Here is a 27457-nt window from a genome sequence, read left to right as displayed (position 1 = left end):
CTTAAAAAAATAACAGAAGGATGGAAGCAATTGGGGAGGAACCCACATACTCAATCATCAATTTAATCAATCGCTCTATAGTCTATAGGGAGTGATGGGAGTTGGTGGAAGGGAATGCTCTGAAAGGTCCCACCTGGATACTTATATCACCTATTAAAGCATCATCTCTTCAGAAAAAGAGAAAATGGAGGAAGAAGTCCACCATTAAGCCTGCCAGTCTCCTCTGTTCAAGGGGATTCTCCAGGCAAGAATACTAGACTGGATTTTCATGCCTTCCTCAAGGGGATCTTCCCAACCTAGGAACTGAACCCAGGTCTCCCACATTACAGGCAGATTCTTTACCGACTGAGCCACCAGGGAAGCTCTAAGATCCTGAGTCAGACTGAAAAGAAAAGTGGAATGTTGGTCTTTTTTGCAGTTCCATACAGTCCTTGTTGCCATTCCCGTAGCAGGTGAATTATGCCAAGTATCTTACGAAAAAAGTGCTTTCATGAGCAGATAAACTGCTTAATGTTATTTTCAAATTTCATTTTTTCTGACCACACAGAGAAGGCATATAATCAATCTAGTATCTTACTGACCAAATTGTAAATGTTTGTAATGATGCAGGAAAGTGAGAGTGAGAGGCATTCAGTTGTGTTTGACTCTTATATATCCATGAGACCCGATGGATATATATTCCATGGAATTCTCCAGGCCAGAATACTGGAGCAGGTAGCCTTTCCCTTCTCTAAGGGATCTTCCCAACACAGGGATCAAACCAAGGTCTCCCACATTACAGGCAGATTTATAACCAGCTGAGCCACCAGGGGAGCCTGCATGGGCACAGGAGGGCCGAGAGAAGTGACTCCACATTCAAGGTCAGGAGGGGTAGCTGCGCTTTGCTGGAGCAGCCATGAAGAGATACCCCATGTCCAGGGTAAGAGAAACCCAAGGAAGATGGTAGGTGTTGTGAGAGGGTATCAGAGGGCAGACACACTGAAACCATAATCACAGAAAACTAGCCAATCTGATCACATGGACCACAGTCTTGTCTAACTCATTGAAACTAAGCCATGCCATGAGGGGCCACCCAGGACTGGTGGGTCATGGTGGAGAGGTCTGACAGAATGTGGCCCACTTGAGAAGGGAATAGCAAACCACTTCAGTTTTCTTGCCTTGAGACCCCCAGGAACAGTATGAAAAGGCAAAATGATAGGATCCTGAAAGAGGAACTCCCCAGGTCTGTAGGTGCCCAATATGCTACTGGAGATCAGTGGAGAAATAATTCCAGAAAGAATGAAGGGATGGAGCCAAAGCAAAAACAATACCCAGTTGTGGATGTGACTGGTGATAGAAGCAAGATCCAGTGCTGTAAACAGCAATATTGCATAGGAACCTGGAATGTCAGGTCCATGAATCAAGGCAAATTGGAAGCGGTCAAGTAGGAGATGGCAAGATTGAATATCAACATTCTAGGAATCAGCGAACTAAAATGGACTGGAATCGGTGAATTTAACTCAGATGACCATTATATCTACTACTGTGGGCAGGAATTCCTTAGAAGAAATGGGGTAGCATTCATGGTCAACAAAAAAGTCTGAAATGCAGTACTTGGATGCAATCTCAAAAATGACAGAATGATTTCTGTTCATTTCCAAGGCAAATCATTAAATATCATGGTAATCCAAGCCTATGCCCCAACCAGTAATGCTGAAGAAGCCGAAGTTGAATGGTTCTATGAAGACCTACAAGACCTTTTAGCACTAACACACAAAAAAGATGTCCCATTCATTATAAGAGACTGGAATGCAAAAGTAATAAGTCAAGAAACACCTGGAGTAACAGGCAAATTTGGCCTTGGAGTACGGAATGAAGCAGGGCAAAAGCTAATAGAGAGATACATACACTTTGCCAAGAGAACGCACTGGTCATAACACCCTTTTCCAACAACACAAGAGAAGACTCTACACATGGACATCACCAGATGGTCAATACTGAAATCAGATTGATTGTATTCTTTGCAGCCAAAAATGGAGAAGCTCTATACAGTCAGCAAAAACAAGACTGAGAGCTGACTGTGGCTCAGATCATGAAGTCCTTATTGACAAATTCAGACTTAAATTGAAGAAAGAAGGGAAAACCAATAGACCATTCAGGTATGACCTAAATCAAATCCCTTATGATTATACAGTGGAAGTGAGAAATAGATTTAAGGGACTAGATCTGATAGACAGAGTGCCTGATGAACTATGGACGGAGGTTCATGACATTGTACAGGTGACAAGGAACAAGACCATCCCCATGGAAAAGAAATGCAAAAAAACAAAATGGCTGTCTGGGGAGGCCTTACAAATAGCTGTGAAAAGAAGAGAAGCAAAAAGCAAGGGAGAAAAGGAAAGATATAAGCATCTGAATGCAGAGTTCCAAAGAATAGCAAGGAGAGATAAGAAAGAATTCCTCCGTGATAAATGCAAAGAAATAGAGGAAAACAACATAATGGGAAAGACTAGAGATCTCTTCAAGAAAATTAGAGATACCAAGGGAACATTTCATGCAAAGATGGGCTTGATAAAGGACAGAAATGGTATGGACCTAACAGAAGTAGAAGATATTAATTGATATCTAATTGATATCTATGGGACATTTCACCCCAAAACAATGAATTTCACCTTGTTCTCAAGTGCACATGGACCTTCTCCAGGATAGATCACATCCTGGGCCATAAATCTAGCTTTGGTAAATTCAAAAAAATTTAAATCATTCTAAGCATTTTTCTGACCAAAATGCAATAAGATTAGATGTGAATTATAGGAGAAAAAGTATTAAAAATTCCAACATATGGAGGCTGAACAACACGCTGCTGAATAACCAACAAATCACAGAAGAAATCAAAAAGGAAATCAAAATATGCATAGAAACAGATGAAAATGAAAACACAACAACCACAATCCTGTGGGACACTGTAAAAGCACTGCTAAGGGGAAGGTTTATAGCAATACAGGCATACCTCAAGAAATAAGAAAAAAGTCAAATAAAAAGCCTAACTCTACACCTAAAGCAACTAGAAAATGAAGAAATAAAGAACCCCAGGGTTAGTAGAAGGAAAGAAATCTTTAAAACTTGGGCAGAAATAAATGCAAAAGAAACAAAAGATATCATAGCAAAAATCAACAAAGCCAAAAGCTGGTTCTTTGAAAGGATAAATAAAATTGACAAACCATTAGCCAGATTCATCAAGAAACAAAGGGAGAAAAATCAAACCAATAAAATTAGAAATGAAAATGGATTGATCACAACAGACAACACAGAAATACAAAGGATCATAAGAGACTACTATCAGCAATTATATGGCAATAAAATGGACAACTTGGAAGAAATGGACAAATTCTTAGAAAAGTACAACTTTCCAAAACTGAACTAGGAAGAAATAGAAAATCTTAAGACTTATCACAAGCACGGAAATTGAAACTATAATCAGAAAGCTTCCAGCAAACAAAAGCCCAGGTCCAGACGGCTTCACAACTGAAATCTACCAAAAATGTAGTGAAGAGCTAACACCTATCCTACTCAAACTTTTCCAGAAAATTGCAGAGGAAGGTAAATTTCCAAACTCATTCTACAAGGCCACCATCAGCCTAATATCAAAACCTGGCAAAGATGCCACAAAAAAAGAAAACTACAGACCAAGATAATTGATGAACATGGATGCAAAAATCCTTAACAAAATTCTAGCAAAGAGAATCTAGCAAAGAATTCTAGCAAAGAGAATTCTAGCAAAGAGAACATTAAAAAGATCATAGACCATGACCAAGTGGGCTTTATGCCAAGGATGCAAGGATTCTTCATTATCCACAAATCAATCAATGTAAAACACCACATTAACAAATTGAAAAGTAAAAGCCATATGATTATCTCAATAAATGCAGAGAAAGCCTTTGACAAAATTCAACATCCATTTATGATAAAAACTCTCCAGAAAGCAGGAATAGAAGGAACATACCTCAACATAATAAAAGCTATATATGACAAACCCACAGAAAACATTATCCTCAATGGTGAAAAATTGAAAGCATTTCCCCTAAAGTCAGGAACAAGACAAGGGTGCCCACTTTCACCACTACTATTCAACATAGTTTTGGAAGTTTTGGCCACAGCAATCAGAGCAGAAAAAGAAAAACAAAAAGGAATCCACTTTGGAAAAGAAGAATTAAAATGCTCACGGTTTGCAGATGACATGATCCTCTAAATAGAAAACCCTAAAGACTCCACCGGAAAATTACTAGAGCTAATCAATGAATATAGTAGGGTTGCAGGATATGAAATCAACATACAGAAATCCCTTGCATTCCTATGCACTAATAATGAGAAAATAGAGAAATTAAGGAAACAATTCCATTCACCATTGCAATGAAAAGAATAAAATACATAGGAATATATCTACCTAAATAAACTAAAGACATATATATATATATAAGACTATAAAACACTGGTGAAGAAATCAAAGAGGACACTAATAGATGGAGAAATATACTCTGTTCATGGAAAGGAAGAATCAACATATTGAAAATTAGTATACTACCCAAAGCAATCTATAGATTCAGTGCAATCCCTATCAAACTACCAACAGTATTTTTCACAGAGCTAGAACAAATACTTTCACAATTTGTGTGGAAATACAAAAAAACCTTGAATAGCCAAAGCAATCTTAAGAAAGAAGAATGGAACTAGAGGAATCAACCTGCCTGACTTCAGGCTCTAGTACAAAGCCACAGTCATCAAGACAGTATGGTACTGGCACAAAGACAGAAATATAGATCAATGGAACAAAATAGAAAGCCCAGAGATAAATCCATACACCTATGGACATTTTATCTTTGACAAAGGAGACAAGAATATACAATGGAGAAAAGGCAATCTCTTTAACAAGTGGTGCTCGGAAAACTGGTTAACCACTTGTAAAAGACTGAAACTAGATCACTTTCTAACACCACACAAAAAAATAAACTCAAAGTGGATTAAAGATCTAAATGTAAGACCAGAAACTATAAAGCTCCTAGAGGAGAACATAGGCAAAACATTCTCCAACATAAACCACAGCAGGATCCTTTATGACCCACTTCCCAGAATATCGGAAATAAAAGCAAAAATAAACAAATGGGACCTAATTAAAATTAAAAGCTTCTGCACAACAAAGGAAACTATAAGCAATGTGAAAAGACAGTCTTCAGAATGGGAAAAAAATGATAGCAAATGAAGCAACTGACAAATAACTAATCTCAAAAATATACAAGCAACTCCTGCAGCTCAATTCAAGAAAAATAAAAGACTCAATCAAAAAGTAGGCCAAAGAACTAAACAGACATTTCTCCAAGAAGACATACAGATTGCTAACAAACACATGAAAAAATGTTCAACGTCACTCATTATCAGAGAAATGCAAATCAAAACCACAATGAGGTACCATTTCACACCAGTCAGAATGACTGCTTTCCAAAAGTCTACAAGCAATAAATGCTGGAGAGGGTATGGAGAAAAGGGAACTCTCTTACACTGTTGGTGGGAATGCAAACTAGTACAGTCATTATGGAGAACAGTGTGGAGATTCCTTAAAAACTGGAAATAAAACTGCCTTATGCAGCCATGAAATTAAAAGATGCCTACTCCTTGGAAGGAAAGTTATGACCAACCTAGACAGCATAATCAAAAGCAGAGACATTACTATACCAACAAAGGTCCGTCTAGTCAAGGCTATGGTTTTTCCGGTGGTCATGTATGGATGTGAGAGTTGGACTGTGAAGAAGGCTGAGCGCCAAAGAATTGACGCTTTTGAACTGTGGTGTTGGAGAAGACTCTTGAAAGTCCCTTGGACTACAGGGAGATCCAACCAGTCCATTCTAAAGGAGATTGGTCCTGGGTGTTCTTTGGAAGGACTGATGCTAAAGTTGAAACTCCAGTATTTTGGCCACCTCATGCGAAGAGTTGACTCTTTGGAAAAGACCCTGATGCTCCAAGGGATTGGGGGCAGGAGGAGAAGGGGATGACAGAGGCTGAGATGGCTGGATGGCATCACCGACTCAATGGATGTGAGTTTGAGTGAACTCCAGGAGTTGTTGATGGACAGGGAGGCCAGGCGTGCTGCGATTCATGGGGTTGCAAAGAGTTGGACATGACTGAGCGACTGAACTGATGACCCAGCAACCCCACTGCTGGGATACACAACCAGGAAACCAGAATTGAAAGAGACACATGTACCCCAATGTTCATCGCAGCACTGTTTATAATAGCCAGGACATGGAAACAACCTAGATGTCCATCAGCAGACGAATGGATAAGAAATCTGTGGTACATATACACAATGGAGTATTACTCAGCCATTAAAAAGAAGACATTTGAATCCATTTTAATGAGGTGGATGAAACTGGAGCTGATTATATAGAGTGAAGTAAGCCAGAAAGAAAAGCACCAATACAGTATAGTAACACATATATATGGAATTTAGAAAGATGGTAACTATAACCCTGTATGTGAGATAGCAGAAGAGACACAGATGTATAGAACAGTCTTTTGGACTCTGTGGGAGAGGGAGAGCATGGGATGATTTGGGAGAATGTCATTGAAACATGTATAATATATTATATGAAATGAATCGCCAGTCCAGATTTGATACATGTTACAGGATGCTTGGGGCTGGTGCAATGGGATGGTCCAGAGGGATGGTACGGGGAGGGAGTTGGAGGGGGTTCAGGATGTGGAACATGTGTATACCCATGGCAGATTCATGTTGATGTATGGCAAAACCAATACAATATTGTAAAGTAATTTACCTCCAATTAAATAAATTTATATTAAAAAAAGAGTTGACAAGAATACACAGGATAACTGTACAAGAAAGAACTTCATGACCCAGATAATCATGATGGTGTGATCACTCACCTAGAGCCAGACATCCTGGAATGTGAGGTCAAGTGGGCCTTAAAAAGCATCACTATGAACAAAGCTAGTGGAGGTGATGGAATTCCAGTGGAGCTATTTCAAATCCTGAAGGATGATGCTGTGAAAGTATTGCACTCAATATGCCAGGAAATTTGGAAAACAAAGCCGTGGCCACAGGGCTGGAAAAGTCAGTTTCATTCCAACCCGAAAGAAAGGCAATGCCAAAGAATGCTCAAACTACCGCACAATTGCACTCATCTCACACGTTAGTAAAATAATGCTCAAAATTCTCCAAGCCAGCCTTCAGCAATACGTGAACTGTGAACTTCCAGATGTTCAAGCTGGTTTTAGAAAAGGCAGAGGAACCAGAGATGAAATTGCCAACATCCGCTGGATCATGGAAAAAGCAAGAGACTTCCAGAAAAACATCTATTTCTGCTTTATTGACTATGCCAAAGCCTTTGGCTGTGTGGATCACAATAAACTGTGGAAAATTCTGAAAGAGATGGGAATACCAGACCACCTGACCTGCCTCTTGAGAAGTCTGTATGCAGGTCAGGAAGCAACAGTTAGAACTGGACATGGAACAACAAAATAGGAAAAGGAGTACGTCAAGGCTGGATATTGTCACGCTGCTTATTTAACTTTTATGCAGAGTACATCATGAGACAAGCTGGACTGGAAGAAACACAAGCTGGAATCAAGATTGCCAGGAGAAATATCAAGAACCTCAGATATGCAGATGACACCACCCTTATAGCAGAAAGTGAAGAGGAACTAAAAAGCCTCTTGATGAAAGTAAAAGAGGAGAGTGAAAAAGTTGGCTTAAAGCTCAACATTCAGAAAATGAAGATCATGGCATCTGGTCCCATCACTTCATGGGAAATAGGTGGGGAAACAGTGGAAACAGTGTCAGACTTTATTTTCTGGGGCTCCAAATTCACTGCAGATGGTGACTGCAGCCATGAAATTAAAAGACGCTTACTTCTTGAAAGGAAATTTATGACCAACCTAGACAGTATATTAAAAAGCAGAGACATTACATTTCCTGCAAAAATTTATGTAGTCAAAGTTATGGTTTTTCAGTGGTCATGTATGGATGTAGAGTTGGAATATAAAGAAAGCTGAGCCTGAAGATTTAATGCTTTTGAACTGTGGTGTTGGAGAAGACTCTTTAGAGTCCCTTCAACTGCAAGAAGATCCAACCAGTCTATCCTAAAGGAGACCAGTCCTGGGTGTTCATTGGAAGGAATGATGCTGAAGCTGAAACTCCAATACTTTGGCCACCTCACACGAAGAGTTGACTCATTGGAAAAGACCCTGATGCTGGGAGGGATTGAGGGCAGGAAGAGAAGGGGATGACAGAAGATGAGATGGCTAGATGGCATCACTGATTCGATGGACATGAGTCTTAGTGAATTCCGGGAGTCGGTGATGGAAAGGGAGGCCTGTCGTGCTGCGATTCATGGGTTCGCAAAGTGTTCGACACGATTGAGTGACTGAACTCTAATGATGCAAAAAAAAAAAAAAACAAAAAAAACAAACTACCATTACTGAATTTCTTCCCACTAGGCCCCAGTTGCTGAGCTAGAAGTTTATATATTTTATATAACTGCGAACACCCCATAAAAGATGAAATTAATGAGCATAAGGAGGATGTGTAATTTTACTAAAGCTTTATATACAGTCACTGGCATTTGGATTTCAACTCTGAGGTATCTGATTCAACAATCTATGGAGAAGTATTCACAGAAATTTTTAATGTATTACTTTTTCAATTTTATGGCATGTGGGATTTTAGTTCCTTGACCAGTGATTTAACCCAAGTCCCTTGCATTGGAAGGTAGATTCTTAACCCCTGGACCACCAGAGAAGTTCTTCCATGGAATTCTTTAAATAAAATGTATAACATTTGAATATTTCTGCCACCAACCTCTAAATTTGGGGAGTGAATTCTAACCACAAAATGCCTGTCTTTAGCTAAGTTAAGATTCTGTTGTTGAGAAGTAACAATAAACAGAGTACTTTTTTTAAGTGGCTATTATAAAATTTTACATTTTCTAAAGGAAGAAGGTATTCAAAATATATTTCTTTCAATTTAGGAAGTATATAAAATGATAAATAAATAAAAATGACACACATTTATTATATAACTCCAAATATATTTTCTCATTGCAGGAGAAAATGTCATAAGGCATTTTAAAGTAGACTGCCTAAAGACAGTCTGCTGAATCACATTTCAAAGATTAAAGTCTGTTTATCACAACCAAGGTTCTACCTTTGTTATTTCAGCATGGATGTCACCATTATTTCTTCAGATTTTCCCTGACCTAAATCTGATCTCAAGAACAGTTCTGATGAACCCAGATTCACTAAGACAAGCAACAGATCAGGTTCATGACTTGTCTCATTTAATGCTTGTTTGCTTTTAATATAAACAAAGGTCTTATTTACCTGATTTCCAGAGAGTGAAGCTAAAAATTTGGAACTTCAGTCACCAGAAAGCAGAAGGGAGGTGAGTTGCTTGCTTATTTGCTTATTTGATCTAATTTAAAACCACCTTTTCTCTGCCTTGTAAAATTATGTCATGCTTGTAGCCACATACTCTGCCCACATGTGAAATAGGCCTCAAAGTCACATTAACTATGTTGAAGACTCAGTGAAGGTAGAAAAGAAAAAGAAATTTGATACCTCTGGTTTAAGAAGAGAAGGCCTCAGCAGTTGTTGTTGCTGCCAAAGGAAATTAAAATAGAAAAAGGTTTAGGAAATAATTCAGGTGGAAAAAGCAGATTATGATTGAAAAGAGAGAAAAAAAGGTCACAGCTTAAAACTGGTTACCTTGAGATACTATTTATTAGTCATGTGATAGCTATTAACCTTGATGTAACATAGCACCATAAAGCCCTTACCTCTGATGCATAGCATTAAGTGATATTTTGACTATTTATGTTGAAACATAATTAATGTGCTTTAATTTCATCATTTCAATTAACATCAAACTTAATAATCTTAATAAATACAAATCTATAAATATTTTTTTGGTTTAAGCTACATAGCAAAAGAGTCATTTACGGTTCTGAAGAACTTTAAGCATTACACAATTCATTTTAACAAATTTAACCTTGTTTTAAATTGTCCCTCTTTTTCTCCCCAGTCACATTTATATATAATCAGGTTCATTAGGAAGAAGTGTAGGGCACACAAAAAAATAATATGGTTCTAATGAATTTATCATTATATTCAAGACATGCTCTCATGTTTCATTTTTACAAAACTTGGATTGCATGAAGTCAAGATTTAAGCATGTTTTCAGAAATTCTTCTGTGATTAACGAAATTGTTCTTCTTTAGTTTTTGGAGACCACTTCTCACTCCCTCCCCATTTTACCCATATTTTTTAAAATACACTTTCTACTGATCTGTTTCATAATAATCTGTACTATAACTAGACGAAAACATACACAGATTCAAATTTTGGCTTCTCAATTCTTGAAGGGAATGGTTATACAACTTAAGTCCTAAAGTAAGCATTGGGGATGTAAGCAGAGAGGTTCTAGGAAATAACCCTACCAGTGAGCCAACTGCTTAAAATGGCCAATAGAACAACTGTTTGACAGAAGCGATAGATATGCCACAGTACAGATGTTAATGTGCCAGTACAGTTAAGGTATTCACTTAAAGGGGTAGGAGGTTGAAGTTAGACATATTCTGATTCAATCTGTTAGCTGTGATAATTATCCCTGAAAATCATTCTTTCTTAAATGCATTCATTTCGATTTCTAAATAATCTAGGACTTATGCATTTTAAACCATTAGCCAATTAGGGCATATGCTTATTTCATTCTCTTTACTGAAGAGCTATATGCTAATTCTTACTAAATTTTCAGTAACTCATTGATAGTACCACTTACAGTGTAGTTCACCAAATACTATTGGTCAGAAAATCCAGTATCTTCTCTGCAGACCAAGAGTCAAATTAACACAAAAAGCCATACAATAGTCTGACTTGTTTTTAATTCTAAAAGCTCAAAAGTTGTAGGAGTGAGGCTTGGGCTGATTTTTTAAAAGTTTATAAATTAGAAACAGTATTCTAGGTTAGATTTATAGCCTTACAAAAAGGAATTTGGGGGGATGTCACAATATGGAGTGATAATAAATCTAGAAAACAGAAATTTATCTTTGAAAAGTTAATCACAGTTGATCTGTGTTCACTCATTGACTTAAAACGTAGAACAAAGAAGCAACGCACATACAAGAAAATAAATAGCAAAGCATACTTAAAAGTTTTGTTAAAATAAGGGGAAATATCCTAGTCTTGAAAGAATGTAAATCAGTCCTGCCTGTAACATAAATATTTTTCCAGTAACCTTGATGTAACATAGCACCATAAAGCCCTTACCTCTGATGTATAACCTCTCCTGCAAGGCAGAAATGAAGAAATCAGTATTAAACACCCTGAATTTACAGATAAAATAGAATTATAGATGAAGGTAATTTAAGAAAATCATAGAAAAATTGAGAAGGTGATTTTTTCTAAAAAATTGTCTCAGGAGAAATATATTTTATGGCAGTATCAAAATAGGAAGATCAAGATTTTATGCCTGCATTATTAAAAACAATTAACACTCCAGACCCTCATGCCATGTGAAAACTAAAAAATACACAATTTGTTTTATCTCAATGGTGCATAATAACACACATTGACTCTGTTACGATCAGTTAGATTAAAAATATTCTATATCATGTCTGTCCTAGACAAGTCTTGATATGTGTGATACTCATTTGGGGAAAAGATATGCTTGATACATGAAAAACATATTGTTACAGGACACAAAAATATTACCTCCGTGACTAGAACATATTCTTCCAAATGTTTGTAAAGTTTTTTGTTTTGTCAAATTCTAAAAATAATAAATGCAAAATGTTGACTAGTCTTTAAATATAAATTACATTACTAGACATGATATAATAAAGTTTTCAGAAATATAACAGCCAAGCATTCAATATTGCATAGAGATTTATATAGTTAAATGGACTATAAGTTGCTGAAACATTTGACTGTACTTGAGAGGGAAAAAAGTATGGAATGTTTTCAATGTCATTAATTATGAAGATTTTTTATTTATTATTCATTAAGCACTTGACCTAAAGTATTATACTAATGCTGTTGACTATGCTATATGAAATTAATAAACAACTGCAATGAAAATTTACTATGAACACTCTCTAAATCCAGCAAAAGAATCTGTATAAAATTTATTTAAAATATTCCAAGGACTTTACAAGATAAATCTGCTTATTTGAATGCATCTTAAGTGATTATAAGGCATTGTTGATTGAATAATGGTAATCTGGTTGGCAATAATGGTAGTCGAATGCTTATACACATATACTGTTGTCAGCAATTTATTGCAATAGTCCTGTCTTATCTGTGGTTATCTATCTGTGGCTTCAGTTACCCGTGGTCAACCATGGTCCAAAAACATTAAATGGAAAATTCTAGAAAAAAAAATTGTATGTTTTAGATTGCATTCTGAGTAGCATTATGAAGTCTCACTCCATTCTTCTGCATCCCTCCCAGAACATGAGTGGTCTCTTGGTCCAGTATTTGAGATTTCAGGCAGCTATTAGGGGTCTTGCAGGATGCTTATGTTGTACGGTTAAATAGGGGGATGATAATCTTAAAGCATTTAAAAGTTGAGACGTTTTCAACTTTTACTCAATTTGTATCTTTTAGAGATATATAAAGTTGAGAGCTCATACTTAGGTTTTAATAATGACTCGAGTCGTACCCAATAAAACCTATATTTCATTTTCTAGGATATTTAAATTGCCTCTTTTCATTGTCATTACATTCCATAAGCATAGGAAATAAAATATCAATAGATGAACTATACTATTTCCATTAAGTTTTTTGTTGCCTTTTATTTGGTTATTGGCATTGTTTTGTCTTATCTCAAAGGCAAAACATAACTCAGAAAAAGTAAACAACAGAATCAATATGTATAGTTATCTGGTGTTTTCAATTAACATGACTTTCTATTAATACTTATAAAACCATTCATATGACACTCGTGCATCTTTTTATGTAGTTTATATCTAATATGTATTAATTTTTCATTTTATACTATTTGTATGTATTATTGCTTATTTTTAACAATAAGGAAAATGTTAACAAGTTATAACTTTTAATAAGGCACCTAATAATTTCTTCTGTACTAATTGAATCATAATAAATGCAGAAGAAAAAATGATGTTCTGTTTTTGGAGGTTTGCTGTCAGGTTGTGTGAGCTTAAGGGTTGTGGTGAGAAATAATATTTTGAGTGTATACCAGAATATTTTTAGATTCCAAGTAGAAGATGCTTTAACTGACTTTATGATGAAGGAAACTTCTAAATATAGAATGAAAGACTAGATTAAATATAAAACATGGGAATGGATGTTTCATTTGCAAAGTATGAAATATTAATAATTTAAAATTATAAAAAGGTTATGTAAAAGGACAAAGTAACAATTTAATAAGGCTATATACCTACATAAAATTGTTATTTGGACTTCTTATATTTTTTGGCAATTATTTAGAGATTTAATTATCAAATAATTCTAAGGAATTAACAGGAAATTGCTTTTACATTTCCAAGAGGCTGATACAAAATAGCATGAAGACACACACACTCACATTAAAGGTTTATGCAATTGTGAATAATACCTTGTCAGAGTCCGCCAAATAGCACAAGTTCTCATGCATATGATCAGCTGCCAACAAAAACTCCAACTGAAGTTTTTCAGTGAAAGAGAGAAAAAAATCATGTTCAAGAACCCCAGGTAAAAAATTGCTGTTGATTTGGATGAAAAGAATCTGAAGCAGAGGATCTAATGAAAATAGTTAACTATATAGTCTTTTATTTGATATTGTTAACTGGGGTGCTAGATCAAATTCTTGAAGAAATTTCACATGATATGAGTTAAATAAAACCTATGAAATGATGCATTCATTGTAGGGCTCTGGATATGAATTAATATACTTAAAATGGCAATTATCAAGAGGACTTTGCCTATATTTTGGAGTTGTGTTTTCTCTGTGCAGACATATCTCCTAAAATATTAAAACTGGAGCATATAATAAACAATTACACTTGTATTCAAAGTGAGGATTTCCAGTAAGTAAAATTTATTCCCTGTGTGAGATGGAAAAAACAATGTAATTATTTGATGATTGAGGATAGCTCTCATTAAGATAGAAAGATGGTACTTGGCTTAGTTGATGCCTTTAAGAATTTAGCAAGTTGGGCTCTAAAATATAAAAACAACTACTGAAATTTTTTAGAGTATAAATTATTTTATTGCCTAAAATAAAGAGGAAAGACATATATAAAACTGGTGGCAGTTCACCAGATATATTTCTTCTTGATTTCTATTTAAAATTTTTATATTTCATTCATGTTTACAGGCTAAATTTGGATGATTTATCCATAGCAATTAAAAGTAATTAGGAGGGGAATATATGTTTATCTACAGCTGATTCACACTGTTGTACAGCAGAAACTAACACAACACTAAAACAACTATATCTTAATAAAAACTAATTTAAAAAAAAGTACCTAGGAATAAAACCAATTATGAACTTTAAAAACTTTTAGTAGACAATCATGTTTTACATTATTGATAGACAATGAAAAATATAATTTTTAACGATGAAATAGTAACTAAATTCACACTAGATAAACTCTGTAGGTATTCACCTAACTTTCTTTTGATGAAACTGATTGGAATTTATTAAACTAGAGATAAAGATTATTTTTGAAGGAGACTCATGATAAAATTATAATCAAGGAATGATATAACAATGTGAACAAGCAAAGCTAAAGAGCAATTTATAAACATTTGTGGAAACAATGAAATGTCTTACAAAAGTCAACAATTCAAGATTTATTTCCATTATAAAGAAAGGAAGAGAAAACACAATGAGAAATAAATAGAATAAGACAGCAATTGAAAAAAGTAAAAGATTTATCAAATGTATAAGCATACTAGTAAGATAAAAGCAAGCCAGAGTAAAGGACGTTCTTATAAGAAAACAGATGTCTACATCTATAGCACCTGAGATTTATTTTGGAATACCATAATGTCTGTCATCTCCTACATTTTTAGATACATAACATTTTATTTTGGTAGTATTTCTTCTTACCAAATACATAGGCTTCAAGGACATAGCAGAACATATGGTATCATTTTTTAGCTCATTTGTGACAGTCTGCTGTCTTCCTGGAACACTCATATAAACTATGATCAGAAGTAAATGTAAAACTTGACATGATAAACAAATCACTGGTTTAAACTGGATATCTAACTTTCATGCCCATATATACCAACTGAAAAATAGATTGAAATTACTTACTTTGTAAATAAATGTAGACAAATAATGCTACTTCTTAGTTAAGAAAGTTAAGGGAATTCTATAATATGAGTTAGTAATGATGAGATTAATAATCTTTTAAATTAAAAATGAGGAAAAACAAGCATTGCATTGAATTTAGGGTAAAAGAATAGTATCTTCTTTAATGTCCAAATTTGCCTCCACCGGAAGGTTATGGTCAAGAAAAGAGTTGTCCAGGTAAAACTGAAAAAGAAACATTACAGTGAAGTAGAATGACTGTGAGACTGGTTTTCAATTCCTTCAACAACATTGTGCAGATTCTCCTGGTTTTGTTCAGATGTCATTTCCGTATTTGTTGTCTCTGAAGGACAACTCATTTGAAGTTTTGAGAGTTGTGCTGGTGGATTATTTTTTTCTATTTGGCTGTACATGTTAGCTACTGACTTTTCCAGTTCTGCTAAGTTTTTTATATGCTTGAGAATGCCTTTTGGTTCCCTTTGAGGATTTGCATTATACAGTGTTGCTGATGTTGACAACTGTATCATAGTGGATTTCACTTCCTGGGCTGGTATCACATTGACAGTACGCTCAACAGCTGGTGTAAGCACACACTTGGTGGATGGGACTGACATTGAAGGAGGCAATAAAGAAGGAAGAGGAGGAGATGCTGGAGGAAGAGAGGGAACTGAAGGTAGAAGAGGCGGAGGAGACGTAGAGGAAGGAGGAGAGGAAAGAGAAAGTAGAAGACGTGGAGAAAGAGGAAGAGGAGGGGGATTCGAAGGAGGAGAAGGAGGAAGACTAGACACAGAAAAGGGAGTAAGGATATGAGGCGTAAGAGGAGGAGAAGGAAGAGGAGGAGGAGGGGGAGGACAAGCAGGAGGAGGGGGAGGACAAGGAGGAGGAGGGGGAGGAGAGGTTTTTGGTGGATGGGGAAGATTTTCAAAACTGTCCTTTTTGGTTTCAAAAGTCATCAAAGAAGTAGGTGTCTCTCTGCTAAGGAACTCAGAATTTAAAATGCAAGGCATTGAAGGAGAAAGTTCCAAGGAACAGTCAGCAGGAGAAACAACAACATTAGGTTCTGATTTGAGCTCCACAGTTCTTGAAACAGTTGGCAACGTGGAGAAAGAGCAGTGAGACCAAGGAGAGGAAAGCAAAGAGTCCGAAGATAGAGACTGCAACTGCTCTGTTCCTTTTATAGTCAGTGATTCACTTTCCCTTGTTTCCTCTTTTTCTGTTACATTTGCATCTTCCACTGTAAGCAGGGGATTATTGTTACCTCTTTTGTTTGGATTGGTTCCAGTGCTTTCATTTTCAGCTTTTTGCCTGTTGCTTTGCCACTGCTTTAGAGCTATGGTTTCTGATCTATCAGGAAGTTCCCACGTTGGTCTCCTAGGTAAGCAGGTTGGGCGTTTCCACATCCTCTGAATCTTTTCTCTTGGGACCCTCAGAAACTCATTCTTGGCTTGTGTTTTGGGTAAAAATGACTCAACAAAATCTGTTCTTAGTAAAAAGTCTGAATTTGTTGATCTTTGATCTGTGTATTCCTTGTAAATGGTACTATGGGCATTTAAGTCATCCTCATCAGACATCAGTGTGAATTCTCTTGCAGACTTGGGCCAGCTGTTCTTAAGAGATCCATCTATGTGAGTCTGCTTGTGAGCCTCAACAGTGTTGGAAGAAAAGTGCTGATGTTTCCTGTCTTCTGAGACTGATTTGTTTTCCCTGCTTTGTTGGAAATGGTAGAGAAGGAAAAGACTTGAAAGAAAAGAAGATAATGAAATGTAAGGAAACAGGTTGTGAAATAGCTTTCATGAGAAAGATGTTTTTATGGTTCTCATTACTACTTCAAATATATAAAAGGCCTAATAACACTAATCTACTGAAGCAAGCCATTACTTTGATGTTTCTGTTCTCAAAAAGGCAGGCCAGGAAAAGCTAGAGAGCTGGGAGTAGCATGAAAAATTTCATTCAAAAAAATGTGTCAATCCATACACTGATTTTCTTTCTTTCTTTTTTAGTTAGTTTGATACAGTGAAGTTTCCATGACCACACATAAGAGTTCTCTCAAGTATAAATCACGTTTCCAAGTTACAGAGGAACATGTTGGGCAGTGGTTTTACATCCTTTGCCTTGGTTAAGGATGATCAGAGTTGACTGTTTTAAGGAAAGGATCCTTAGCTGTATCTGATTCAGTACCTGCCCATTATCTCTCATCTTAGTAATTCTGTCCTGGAGTTAAAAGTACTCTCCTATGTGAGATAAAGCTTGCAAGAGAATACAGAAAGATTTTCTGCTCTCTAGATTAACAGAATTAGTCTCTGAGGACAGATGGGACAGTTTCTCTCATAGAGTTCTAAATCACAATTGAAAAATTTTATTGAAGAATCTTGACAGAGATTATTTTCTTCCATTTTAATTTTATGCTTAATGATTCAAAAAGCACTGTAAATATTACAAATAAGAAGGGAGACTTTTGGATTTCTTTTGAACATGATACAGATCAGATTTCAGGCCACACTTTAATGAAAATATATACTATTATAGTGATAGTTTTGATATCACTGAAAAACTTGCTCAGACAAGGCCCCTGAATTCCAGTGAGTGTGAGTCATAAATAAAATGGAATAAGTCAAAGAGTACAAATAAGTGCCTCCAATGAGAGCACTGGGACCCTTCTCCCAGAAAGACAGGGAGATTTGGGTTTTTAAATAGGCTTTCATTTGACTTTGCTTCTCAAGCTCATGAGTAGCAGCTTCATTTTTATTATCATTTAATATTTATGCACATAGTATAGATGAAATAAAAGGAATTTTTAATTACAATTTAAAAGCTTCACTGAAAAATCAGGTTTAAAGGTGAGACAATATAATGATATATAATTATTGTGTCATTTGGCAAAAACGCAAACTGAAAGAGAGAATTCTCACAGGTGGTCAGGATCTCCTGAATAATTCAGAAAGTGGAGACAACTTGGATTAAACAAACAGCAACTGCTTTTCAAAATCACAAAACGTAGTCTTTAAAAATCTGGTTGACATATAGCAGTTGTTTCTGTGTAAATACATTCTTGGATTTGTTTTTCTTGGAAAGAACTATCTATTCAATGATACCACATCATTTTTGATGGAAAGATATCCATAAATATTTTTAACAAAAACAAAGAGAATTTTTAAACTTTTCTTCATAAGCAGACATACTATCACTGAGAATACATTTAAACTCATGCAATTTCAAGCTACAAGGAAGGAATGCAGTACAGAAAACATAACTTTCTTTTTAAAAGTAAATGTACAGTAAAAGATGAAGATTACTGTATATAGAGCAAAACAGCACTTAGTCTGTTCTAGTGCATCTTTTTCTTTTTCTAATGCCCTTGTATTAGAATGATATTATTTACTTACTTATGCCTATGTATCCACAGGTGAGAAAGAGAAAACATGTGATAGAAAAAAAAAGTTTTAACTATAGTTAAATTGAGATGGTTATGAAAATATTAACAAGAATATGCTTTAAATACTTAATACTCATATCAAAAGAGAAAATGTATGTGTCATATTTTTAATTATTTCTATGAATAATTTTAATAATGCTTTAGATAAATCATATGACTTTTATTTGGTTGTCTTACGACATAAAATTACATCTAGCTATCTACATGGTTGGTTGAAAAGTTCGTTTTTTTCCGTAACATCCTATAGAAAAATCCAAATGGATTATTTGCCCAACCCAATATCTCCTATATATAGCTAAATTCACCTCTATTAAATATGGGTGAATTCAACTCTAACACGGAATTTTAAAAATGAGATTCTAAGAATTGCTTCTATGTCCTAAGTGAACAATTAGTCCACACTGATTTATAAAGAAGACATAAGTCTCGTTTAGAAGGAATATGACTTTTACAGAGTTAATATTGAGTCTACATTAAGTTGTTAATTGAAACTTTTGTTTTCAAAGTACCCTCTATCTTTTTAAAAAATAGTTGATAATTATTCATTTGAAGATAGCTTATTTTATAGTAATTTTTGACTAGAATTTTTGCAAAAAGTTTTTGAATAGATAATTTAAACATTTGTCAAAGATCATTAAACATGTAAAACAAAAACTTCATCAAATACAAATAGGAATTGCAAAATCCTCTACTATCTATTACAATTTTTCAAATAAAAATAGTGCCTAAGCATTGCTATTGAAAATTATCACCATCAAACTATACTGATTCTGGGTGATGTTATAGTATTCCTGATTTTGTTAAATAAAAATTAGCATATAACCCTCACTAATTTCAAATAAAGCACATTCAACTTTACACATAAATCTTTTTTAGTTTTGAATGTGTTTAGAATCAAATCTTATTGGCTCAATTCCAACATTCACCAATAATTGAAAAAGAAACCATCATTCCAACTTTTACAAAAGGAAAACAAATATTTAAAACATTAATCCTATATTATTACTCCAGAAGTAGCATGTGAGGCAAATAGTATTAATGCAGTTAATAATATTGATACATAGGTTTGAATACAATTTTCCCATTAAAAGATAAATTTCATAATTTTTGAGACTTGCTTTATTCCTACTAGTAAATGCTACAAATGTAACACAGTAGAATGTGTTTTAGTCCCTCAATTCCACCAAATTTCAGTTAACAATAGCTTTCCTGGATTTAATTTAGTCATATTCAAAATTTTATAATATCCTTGGTTGTTTTACATTTCATGTTGATATATCTTGAATTTTATTGTTTAATATGGACAAATTGCTGCTGCTGCTGCTGCTGCTAAGTAGCTTCAGTCATATGCAACTGTGTGGGACTCTGTGGACAGCAGCCCTTCAGGCTCCACTGTTCACAGGATTCTCCAGGCAAAAATATTGGAGTAGGTTGCCATTTCCTTCTCCCAATATGGACAAGTTAAATATCTTCAAAAGGAATCAGGTTTGAGGTAGCATCATTAAAGACACTATAAAGCCATAAAATCTTTTAGGAATAATTTAGACTCTTTTCCAAAATGATGATTTAATATTGATTAGCGATTCAAAATAGTCTAGGAGAAATACTGTTAAAACAGCATTCTCATTTGAGAGAAATATAATGAAAAGAATATTCCTAAGTGATTATATATGTGATATGAATTCTATATTTTCATTCAGATTTTAATTCTATTTTATAACATCTTAAAATGGTATCTTAGAAAAGTCTATTATTTTAGACCATACCAAACCAAGAATTACTATTTTATGACTGTGCTTTATTTTCCTCATTTTTTATGAGAAAAATATTTTCAGAATTTTTAATTTGGGGGAAAATCCTTGATTCTGAAGATTTAGAAATTAAATATAATACTCAAGCTTCTCATCTGCAAATGTCTCCTCAAACTGAAAACTTCTTTCCTGTTACTCAGTTATTATTATTATTATTATTAATGTTCCTTTGTTAGGTTTTTGGTTATTACTCTCCAATTTCTTAGGTCTTCATCTTAACAGTTTTATGTTTAAAAAAGGTAATAATCAAAATAGGCTGTAAGCAGTATTTCCACATCAAGTTGAAATTTAATACTCACCACACAGCATCCATCAAAACCCACTTATTTCTAAAAGGCCCTGAAAGGTCTACTTACATCGTGCTGTCGCCGAGTTCTTCATAGAGATGAGCACCGGGAGGCGGCGGGGGTGGCGGGGGCATGGCCGCTGGTGTCGGGGCAGGCGCTGCCGGTTTAGCGGCAGGTAGGGCGGACTGGATTCGAGCTGTCTTGGTGCACTCAGCTTGGCGTCTTTGGTAAAGTAAGGAGGTTTTGTAAAACTCATTTTAGAAATCATATACTTATCAGTAAGCTACCTTTCAATAATAAAGTCCAGTTATCAGAGGAACTCAAGATTTTTTACACAAATATTTGAACTTGCTAACTAATAAATTTACAAAAGCATTCCCACAGAGTATCATTTACTTAAAACCCCTTCTCCTTAGTTCTTTAAAATGTTTAGTTCTTGAAAAACGGTAAATTCAGTAGAACAATTTGCAAATTAAATTAAATGGTAATATTAAATGGAGAAGGAAAAATATTTATAACGTGATTTATAATTGGTGGTTGTTTAATGGATCTCTTTCATAATAAGGCATGTAAAAGATACATATGCGTGCCAAGTTACTTCGATCGTGTCCAACTCTTTGTGACCCTATGGACAGTAGCCCGCCTGGTTCCTCTGTCCCCGGGATTCTCCAGGCAAGAGTACTGGAGTGGGTTGCCATGCTCTTCCCTAGGGGATTTTCCTGACCAGAGAGTGAACCCAGGTTTCTTATGTCTCCTTCATTGGTGGGTGGGTTCTTTACCACTAGCTCTACTTGGGAGCCCATAGAAGATACACAATGGCGTTTATTATTGGTCTTCCATCTATTTAAAGAACAGTTATTTTGTTTAAAAATGATTTTAAACCCATCTTAGATACTATAGGCACTGTGTAGAGGTGCATGTTTAGGAGATATTTAGTTAGCTTTTATTTTCTTTGGATTCCAAGGAATGCCTATGATTCTTGCATTGGAGCAAGGCTGCTCTTTTTGACTTTCCTGGATACTGATTGTTAATTCTTGCCTCAAAACCGAAATCCCAAAGGGTGGCGGATATCAGGGCAAACTGTCTTTTTCACATTTCTTCCTCTTGTATCCATTTGTCTAAAACTAGTTTAATTCTACATACATAAACCCCAAAGGCTTCTCTGGTGGCTCAGACAGTAAAGAACCTGCCTAAATGTGGGAAACCTGGGTTCTACCCCTGGGTTGGGAAGATCCGCTGGAGGAGAGCATGGCAACCAACTCCAGTATTCTTGCCTGGAGAACTCCCATGGACTGAGGAACTTGGCAGGTTATAGTTCATAGGGTCACAGAGAGTCAGACACGACTGAGCAACTAAACACACACACACACACACACACACACACACACACACACACACACACACACACACACACACCCCCCAAAGGATGTGCAACTAAAAACTAGTTCAAATGCAAAATACAAATATGAAGTAGAGAAATAATACCTGGTTCTGGGCAGGCTGACTACTTTATTAGCATTATCTGGTTTTTTTTTTCATATCACATAAAATCATATGCAACGTATTAGTAATTATACTTACACTTTAAACCTGTTTGGGAAAGCAAATGAATAGGAACAAATGAATAAGAAAAAAAGAGAAAGCTACATGAGAAATACTGCATTCATAATATTTTAACATCTGAATTAATCTACATTATGAATAATTTATGGGTTAAACTCATAATAACACAGACTTAATGACATTGTAGGAGACTTAAGTCTTTCAATTCAGGAAGTGAAAATGGTAAGCACTTTATTATTACTGTCACCGTCCTACAAGCTGTTAAAACATTTATTGCAAGAAAGCAAAGAAATTAACTAGTTAGAATAGGAAACACTGGATTAAAACATGCATATGTGAGTTTTTCCTCTGATAGAGAAATGGAATATTAAAGATGCTCTGATCTTTATAACTGGCATTTTGGTTTACTGTGCTTGAAGACTATTAAAGAAATGGAATCAGGCAGCAAGCCCCAGTTATACTCATCCTCACTTTGAAGCTGAAGCTAGAATTAGAAGGTAACAATCTTGAATACTAAATTTATGACACTTTCACATTTGCCTCATAGTTTTCCATCCACAGCAAATTTCAAAGAAACATCTTAAAATGAAAGAATAATCATTCATTCCAATCTATTTATAAGCAGAAAATGAAGGTATAAAAGTTAGATTTTAAAATAATAGAATTTTACTTTATAACACATCTACTTTTGTTAACCTACAAAAAGAGAGTAACCAAAATTTACTCTTAGATTGTCAAGCTGATTACTGAATTAAAAAACAATAAAATATCTTTAAAATATTTTAATATTAAGGATTTAATATTTTGTTAAAATTCAGACTATTTAGCATAACATCCAAGATGCTTCAGTTTTGATCACTGCCTTCTATGCCAAGTAAAAGAAGTTTTCTCACTTATATTAATGCTAGCAGGATATAATAAATCTCCTTTCAGAAATAGTTGGATGAAAAAATAACTGTGATACAGACATATTTAACATGAAAATTAATATTGGATTGATAGCTTAGTAATCTAAAAATGTGTCCATTATTGTTTGTGTATAGCTGTAGATTTGGCGTATCAACTTATTTAAGCACACACTGAACTCCAATATGTCAACCTAAATGTTATATTTGCAACTTCTCATTGCTTTTGTGACAGAAAATATTCCTATAGTATGTTTACGCACAGCACATTCTTCAACTTTCAAGTTGGAATTACCTTGCCTTATTTAATTCAATAGAAAATCCTCATTATTAGAGAACAAAGATGACAGTTTAAGATTATGTAAGGACTTTTTTTAGTCCTTTCCCTGTAGGTATTTTAAATGATGAGTAGCCATTCTACCATTATTTGTTATGTCAAGTAATTTATATGATTTATGATTCCTGTCTGTTAATTATTTTCATTTTGTGGCACCCTCAGGGCTAACTCTCTTCTTAACTTATTCCACAGGTGTTTTTTTTTTGTTGTTGTTGTTTGTTTTTTAGCACTTACCATCAATAGGGATATACTTAAAAAGCACAACCCTCTATCACAAAGTTCCCCATATCTAGTATCAAATTAAAAAAAAAATGCTTGCTAGACTATTTTAAATATAGATCTTTAAATTAGCTAAAATTTACTTGACTACTATAAAGACCCTAAACAAGAAAAATATGGATATTTTAAATGAATGTGTTTGCCTATAGGGACTAGAAAAATGTAAGACTTGTACAGTTACAATATAATGTTAGATGTTACAATATAGACTCTATCAAGGCTACCCAAGAAAGAAGAAATCATATGGGAAACTACATATGGTGTTTAAATGATTTTTTCAAACTGTAATATCTGCATAGGAGTAAGTTTGACAGTATGGATAAAGACCTAGCATGACAATGCATTGATACTTAGGTTATAGAACTTCCTTTGCAACTGTGGTATCTGTATATGGCATTCCACTACTTTTCTTCCCAAAGCTCTTAACCTGATGAGCATAAATGAAACTATAGGAGGTAACCTCATATTCCTGGCAGATAAGAATATTTTAGCACAGGAACACTGAGAAATCTGCGAAAAATGTATTGAAAGTTTGTAGTTTTCCCTTAAAGGAAGGTTATTTGGCAAAAAAAAAAAAAAATACCACACTCCCAGAATGTTTGCACCATGAATATTTTACAACTCCAGTGCTATTTTACCAGAAGCAAGTTTTTGATATGCCTTCTCGAGGAGCCGCCGTATTTCGGCAGGTAGCAATACTTACTGTCTGTAGCTGACCAAAACCACCAAGATGGCAGGAATACAGCAGAGGATGATGATGAAGGCCAGAGCCAGCAGGGCCCCTTCGGTATAGCCGAGACTTTCTCCTCGCTTTTTAATGCTGGTCACTGCCTCTGGAGTCCGGATCTCCAGAATGCGTCCTCCTTCCCCATAATATGGCTGAAAGTCTTTATTGATATCAAGCAGTTTGCCATCTAAAAATCTTTATTGTTAGATAAACAGTAAAATCAATATTAACAGAGAAGGCCTTTTAGTAAACAAAATATTTTTGGTAATCTCTTTTAATGTTTTGTTTAATTATAACATAAACTGAGTCAGAAATCTTATTATAAATATGAAAAGTGTATATAAAAAGCAAGAGCAATGAAGTAACAGTTCTATGTGAACATATCAAACATACTAATAACAATGACCCTTACTATGCTTATAGACTTGGCAAAAGTAAATATTACTGCAATTTATATCACTATGTTGAGATTATTTATAGTAAGTTATTCAGGTGGGATAAAATATAAATTCTAAATTATATAGTACAATTTAAAAATATATTCCTGTATTTTATTTCTGTGGTTCTCAAAATAATTCTGTAAAATAGAACCTTAATACTGATTTACTATAGACCACAAAGTTACAAAGTTATAGAAACAAATCTGAGATACCAACCCAAGTCTTCATAGTATTTAATTAGGTTTCACCAGACCACCCTAAATGTCGACACTCTCAAATCTCAAACCAAAATATTTTTTATGGGAAAGAATGAACAAATTAAAAGGTATTCTTCTTCCTAGGAACAGAATACTAAATAAATGATGCAGGCAGTGAATCAGTACATTCAGGATGATAAGAATTGGTGGTTGATTTATCTAGTGCATGCCTGCGAAGTCCTTTCAGTCAAGTCTGACTCTGCGACCCAGGCTCTTCCACCTGTGGGATTCTCCAGGCCAGAATACTGGAGTGGGTTGCCATGCCCTCCTCCAGGGGATCTTCCTGACCCAAGGATAGAACCCTCATCTCTATGTCTCCTACACTGGCAGGCAGGTTCTTTACCCACTAGCGCCACCTGGGAAGCCCAATTTATCTAGTAGTTCTTGTAAACCATTTCTCTAAATAATGCATTTCCAACTACGAGTATTGTGTTGGGGAGAAGAATTAAGGAATAATTGTTACTTAATTTAATTAAGCTGAACAATTTTGTCACCTATTTTATGCTGTAATTAGCAGAATTTTTTTTAAAAAGATTCCTCAGGAACATTTAAATGATCTTTTACATATCCTATAATATTGATATAGCAATTATGTTCTTAAAACCACAAAACCACAAATGTCTTAAGTTATTTGTATTTTAATTTCTTAAGACTTCTATCCATAAAAAGTGAAATGTCCTACTGTAGAAAATAGAAAAGCAAAATAGTTCAGAAAGCAAAATTACTCAAATGCCTATAATGCAAAGATAACAGCTGCTAATATTTTGGTGCACTAATCTATTAATTGCTATTAATAAGCAGTTTTATATATGTGTAATTACATAGAACATACAAAGTGAAAATATCATTTTAGAAACATGTTTTAATATAAAATACTGATGTGAAAAATACAAAGAAATGTGAAAGAAAGATTTAAATGGCTCAAAATTTCACCATCAAATAGTAACTGAAGATTGCTATCCCTGTGCATTTTATAGGCCATTTCTTCTCTTTTGATACTTTTTACTCTAATTTTCCAAGGGACTGTGCTGACTTTAAATCTAGTCAAACATGCTGTCCATAGCTTCTTTACAGAAAAAAAAAAAAAAGATGCCTGATATCAGATAGGAATCCTTAGATAGTTTATTAACCTTTCAATTTAAGAAACCTAATGGTTCAAATAACTTGTTTCAGTTTTAAAGCTACACAGGGTCAGGGGGGTTCATGTTTGGGATCGCATGTACACCCGTGGTGGATTCATGTCAATGTATGGCAAAACCAATACAGTATTGTAAAGTAAAATAAAGTAAAAATAAAAATAAAAATAAATAAATAAATAAAGCTACACAGGTTTTTATTCAAGTTAGCATACTATAATACAAGGCAGTTAGGATGTGTGTTTGTTTTTATTTTTTACAAATATGCTTTTGTACATGAAAAATATACTTTTCATATGTTTTTCCTAGGTCATTTTCAGATATGTTTGGGAATACAGTAAGGGTTTTTCCATTTTTCCAAGCACTAAATTGGAATGGAATTGCACAACACTTTGTTTGAATGTTTATCAGATAAAATAAGAAATTCCAAATGAAGTACAGATTAAGAGTTACATCACGAGAACTGTATCATTAGACACTGGGAAGGATCAGAAGTAGACAATGAGCATAAATTGCAGGGAAAAATTATTCCTATCATAAGGACAACAGATCACTATTCTATTAGATTTTTACTGGATTCTCACTGATATCCAAATCACATAAAGGGAGATTTATTAGTCTTTTTGCACTACAATAATTCTATTATTTAGATATTTATTTTGGTTTATTTCTCAGTTTAAAAAATCATAAGTATTTTTTTTTTTTTTACTAGAAGAGAGCATCACATTTGAATCCAAAACTGATTTAGAACAGTTTTTTGCTCTATATATGAGAAAAATTTATCTAGGCAAAAATCCTTGAGGCATAAAATTTTCCTTAAAATATTATGAATTTGATTCCATTGACTTTTGACATTTTATCATACAGGTGGAATTTAAGGCATCAATTTTTGTTCCTTTATGATTAAGTCATCTTTATTTTTGTTTCAATAGTTTAAAAACATACTCAGTTGCTTTTAAAGGACATCTGACT

The 27457-nt window shown here is 34.5% G+C and overlaps 1 protein-coding gene across 5 annotated transcripts in view; it reads right to left on the bottom strand.

The window, feature by feature from the left end:
- PCDH15 (protocadherin related 15) overlaps positions 1-27457 on the bottom strand; it is a 1084160-nt gene that overhangs the window by 9852 nt on the left and 1046851 nt on the right. For 4 of the 5 annotated variants that reach the window (XM_069567842.1, XM_069567840.1, XM_069567839.1 and 1 more), the window contains exons 30-31: positions 24629-24847; positions 20911-21063 (exon numbers count right to left, since the gene is read on the bottom strand). In XM_069567842.1, coding sequence (XP_069423943.1) covers positions 20911-21063; positions 24629-24847 — 372 coding nt within the window. Of the gene's footprint in view, positions 1-9606; positions 9646-11313; positions 11333-13624; positions 13691-20910; positions 21064-24628; positions 24848-27457 lie in introns of all 5 variants that reach the window. The other variant, XM_069567843.1, reaches the window with a different exon arrangement.

Source organism: Ovis canadensis, chromosome 22 (genome assembly GCF_042477335.2).
Source record: "Ovis canadensis isolate MfBH-ARS-UI-01 breed Bighorn chromosome 22, ARS-UI_OviCan_v2, whole genome shotgun sequence".
Taxonomy (NCBI): domain Eukaryota; kingdom Metazoa; phylum Chordata; class Mammalia; order Artiodactyla; family Bovidae; genus Ovis; species Ovis canadensis.
This window is presented reverse-complemented; position numbering and strand designations above follow the sequence as displayed.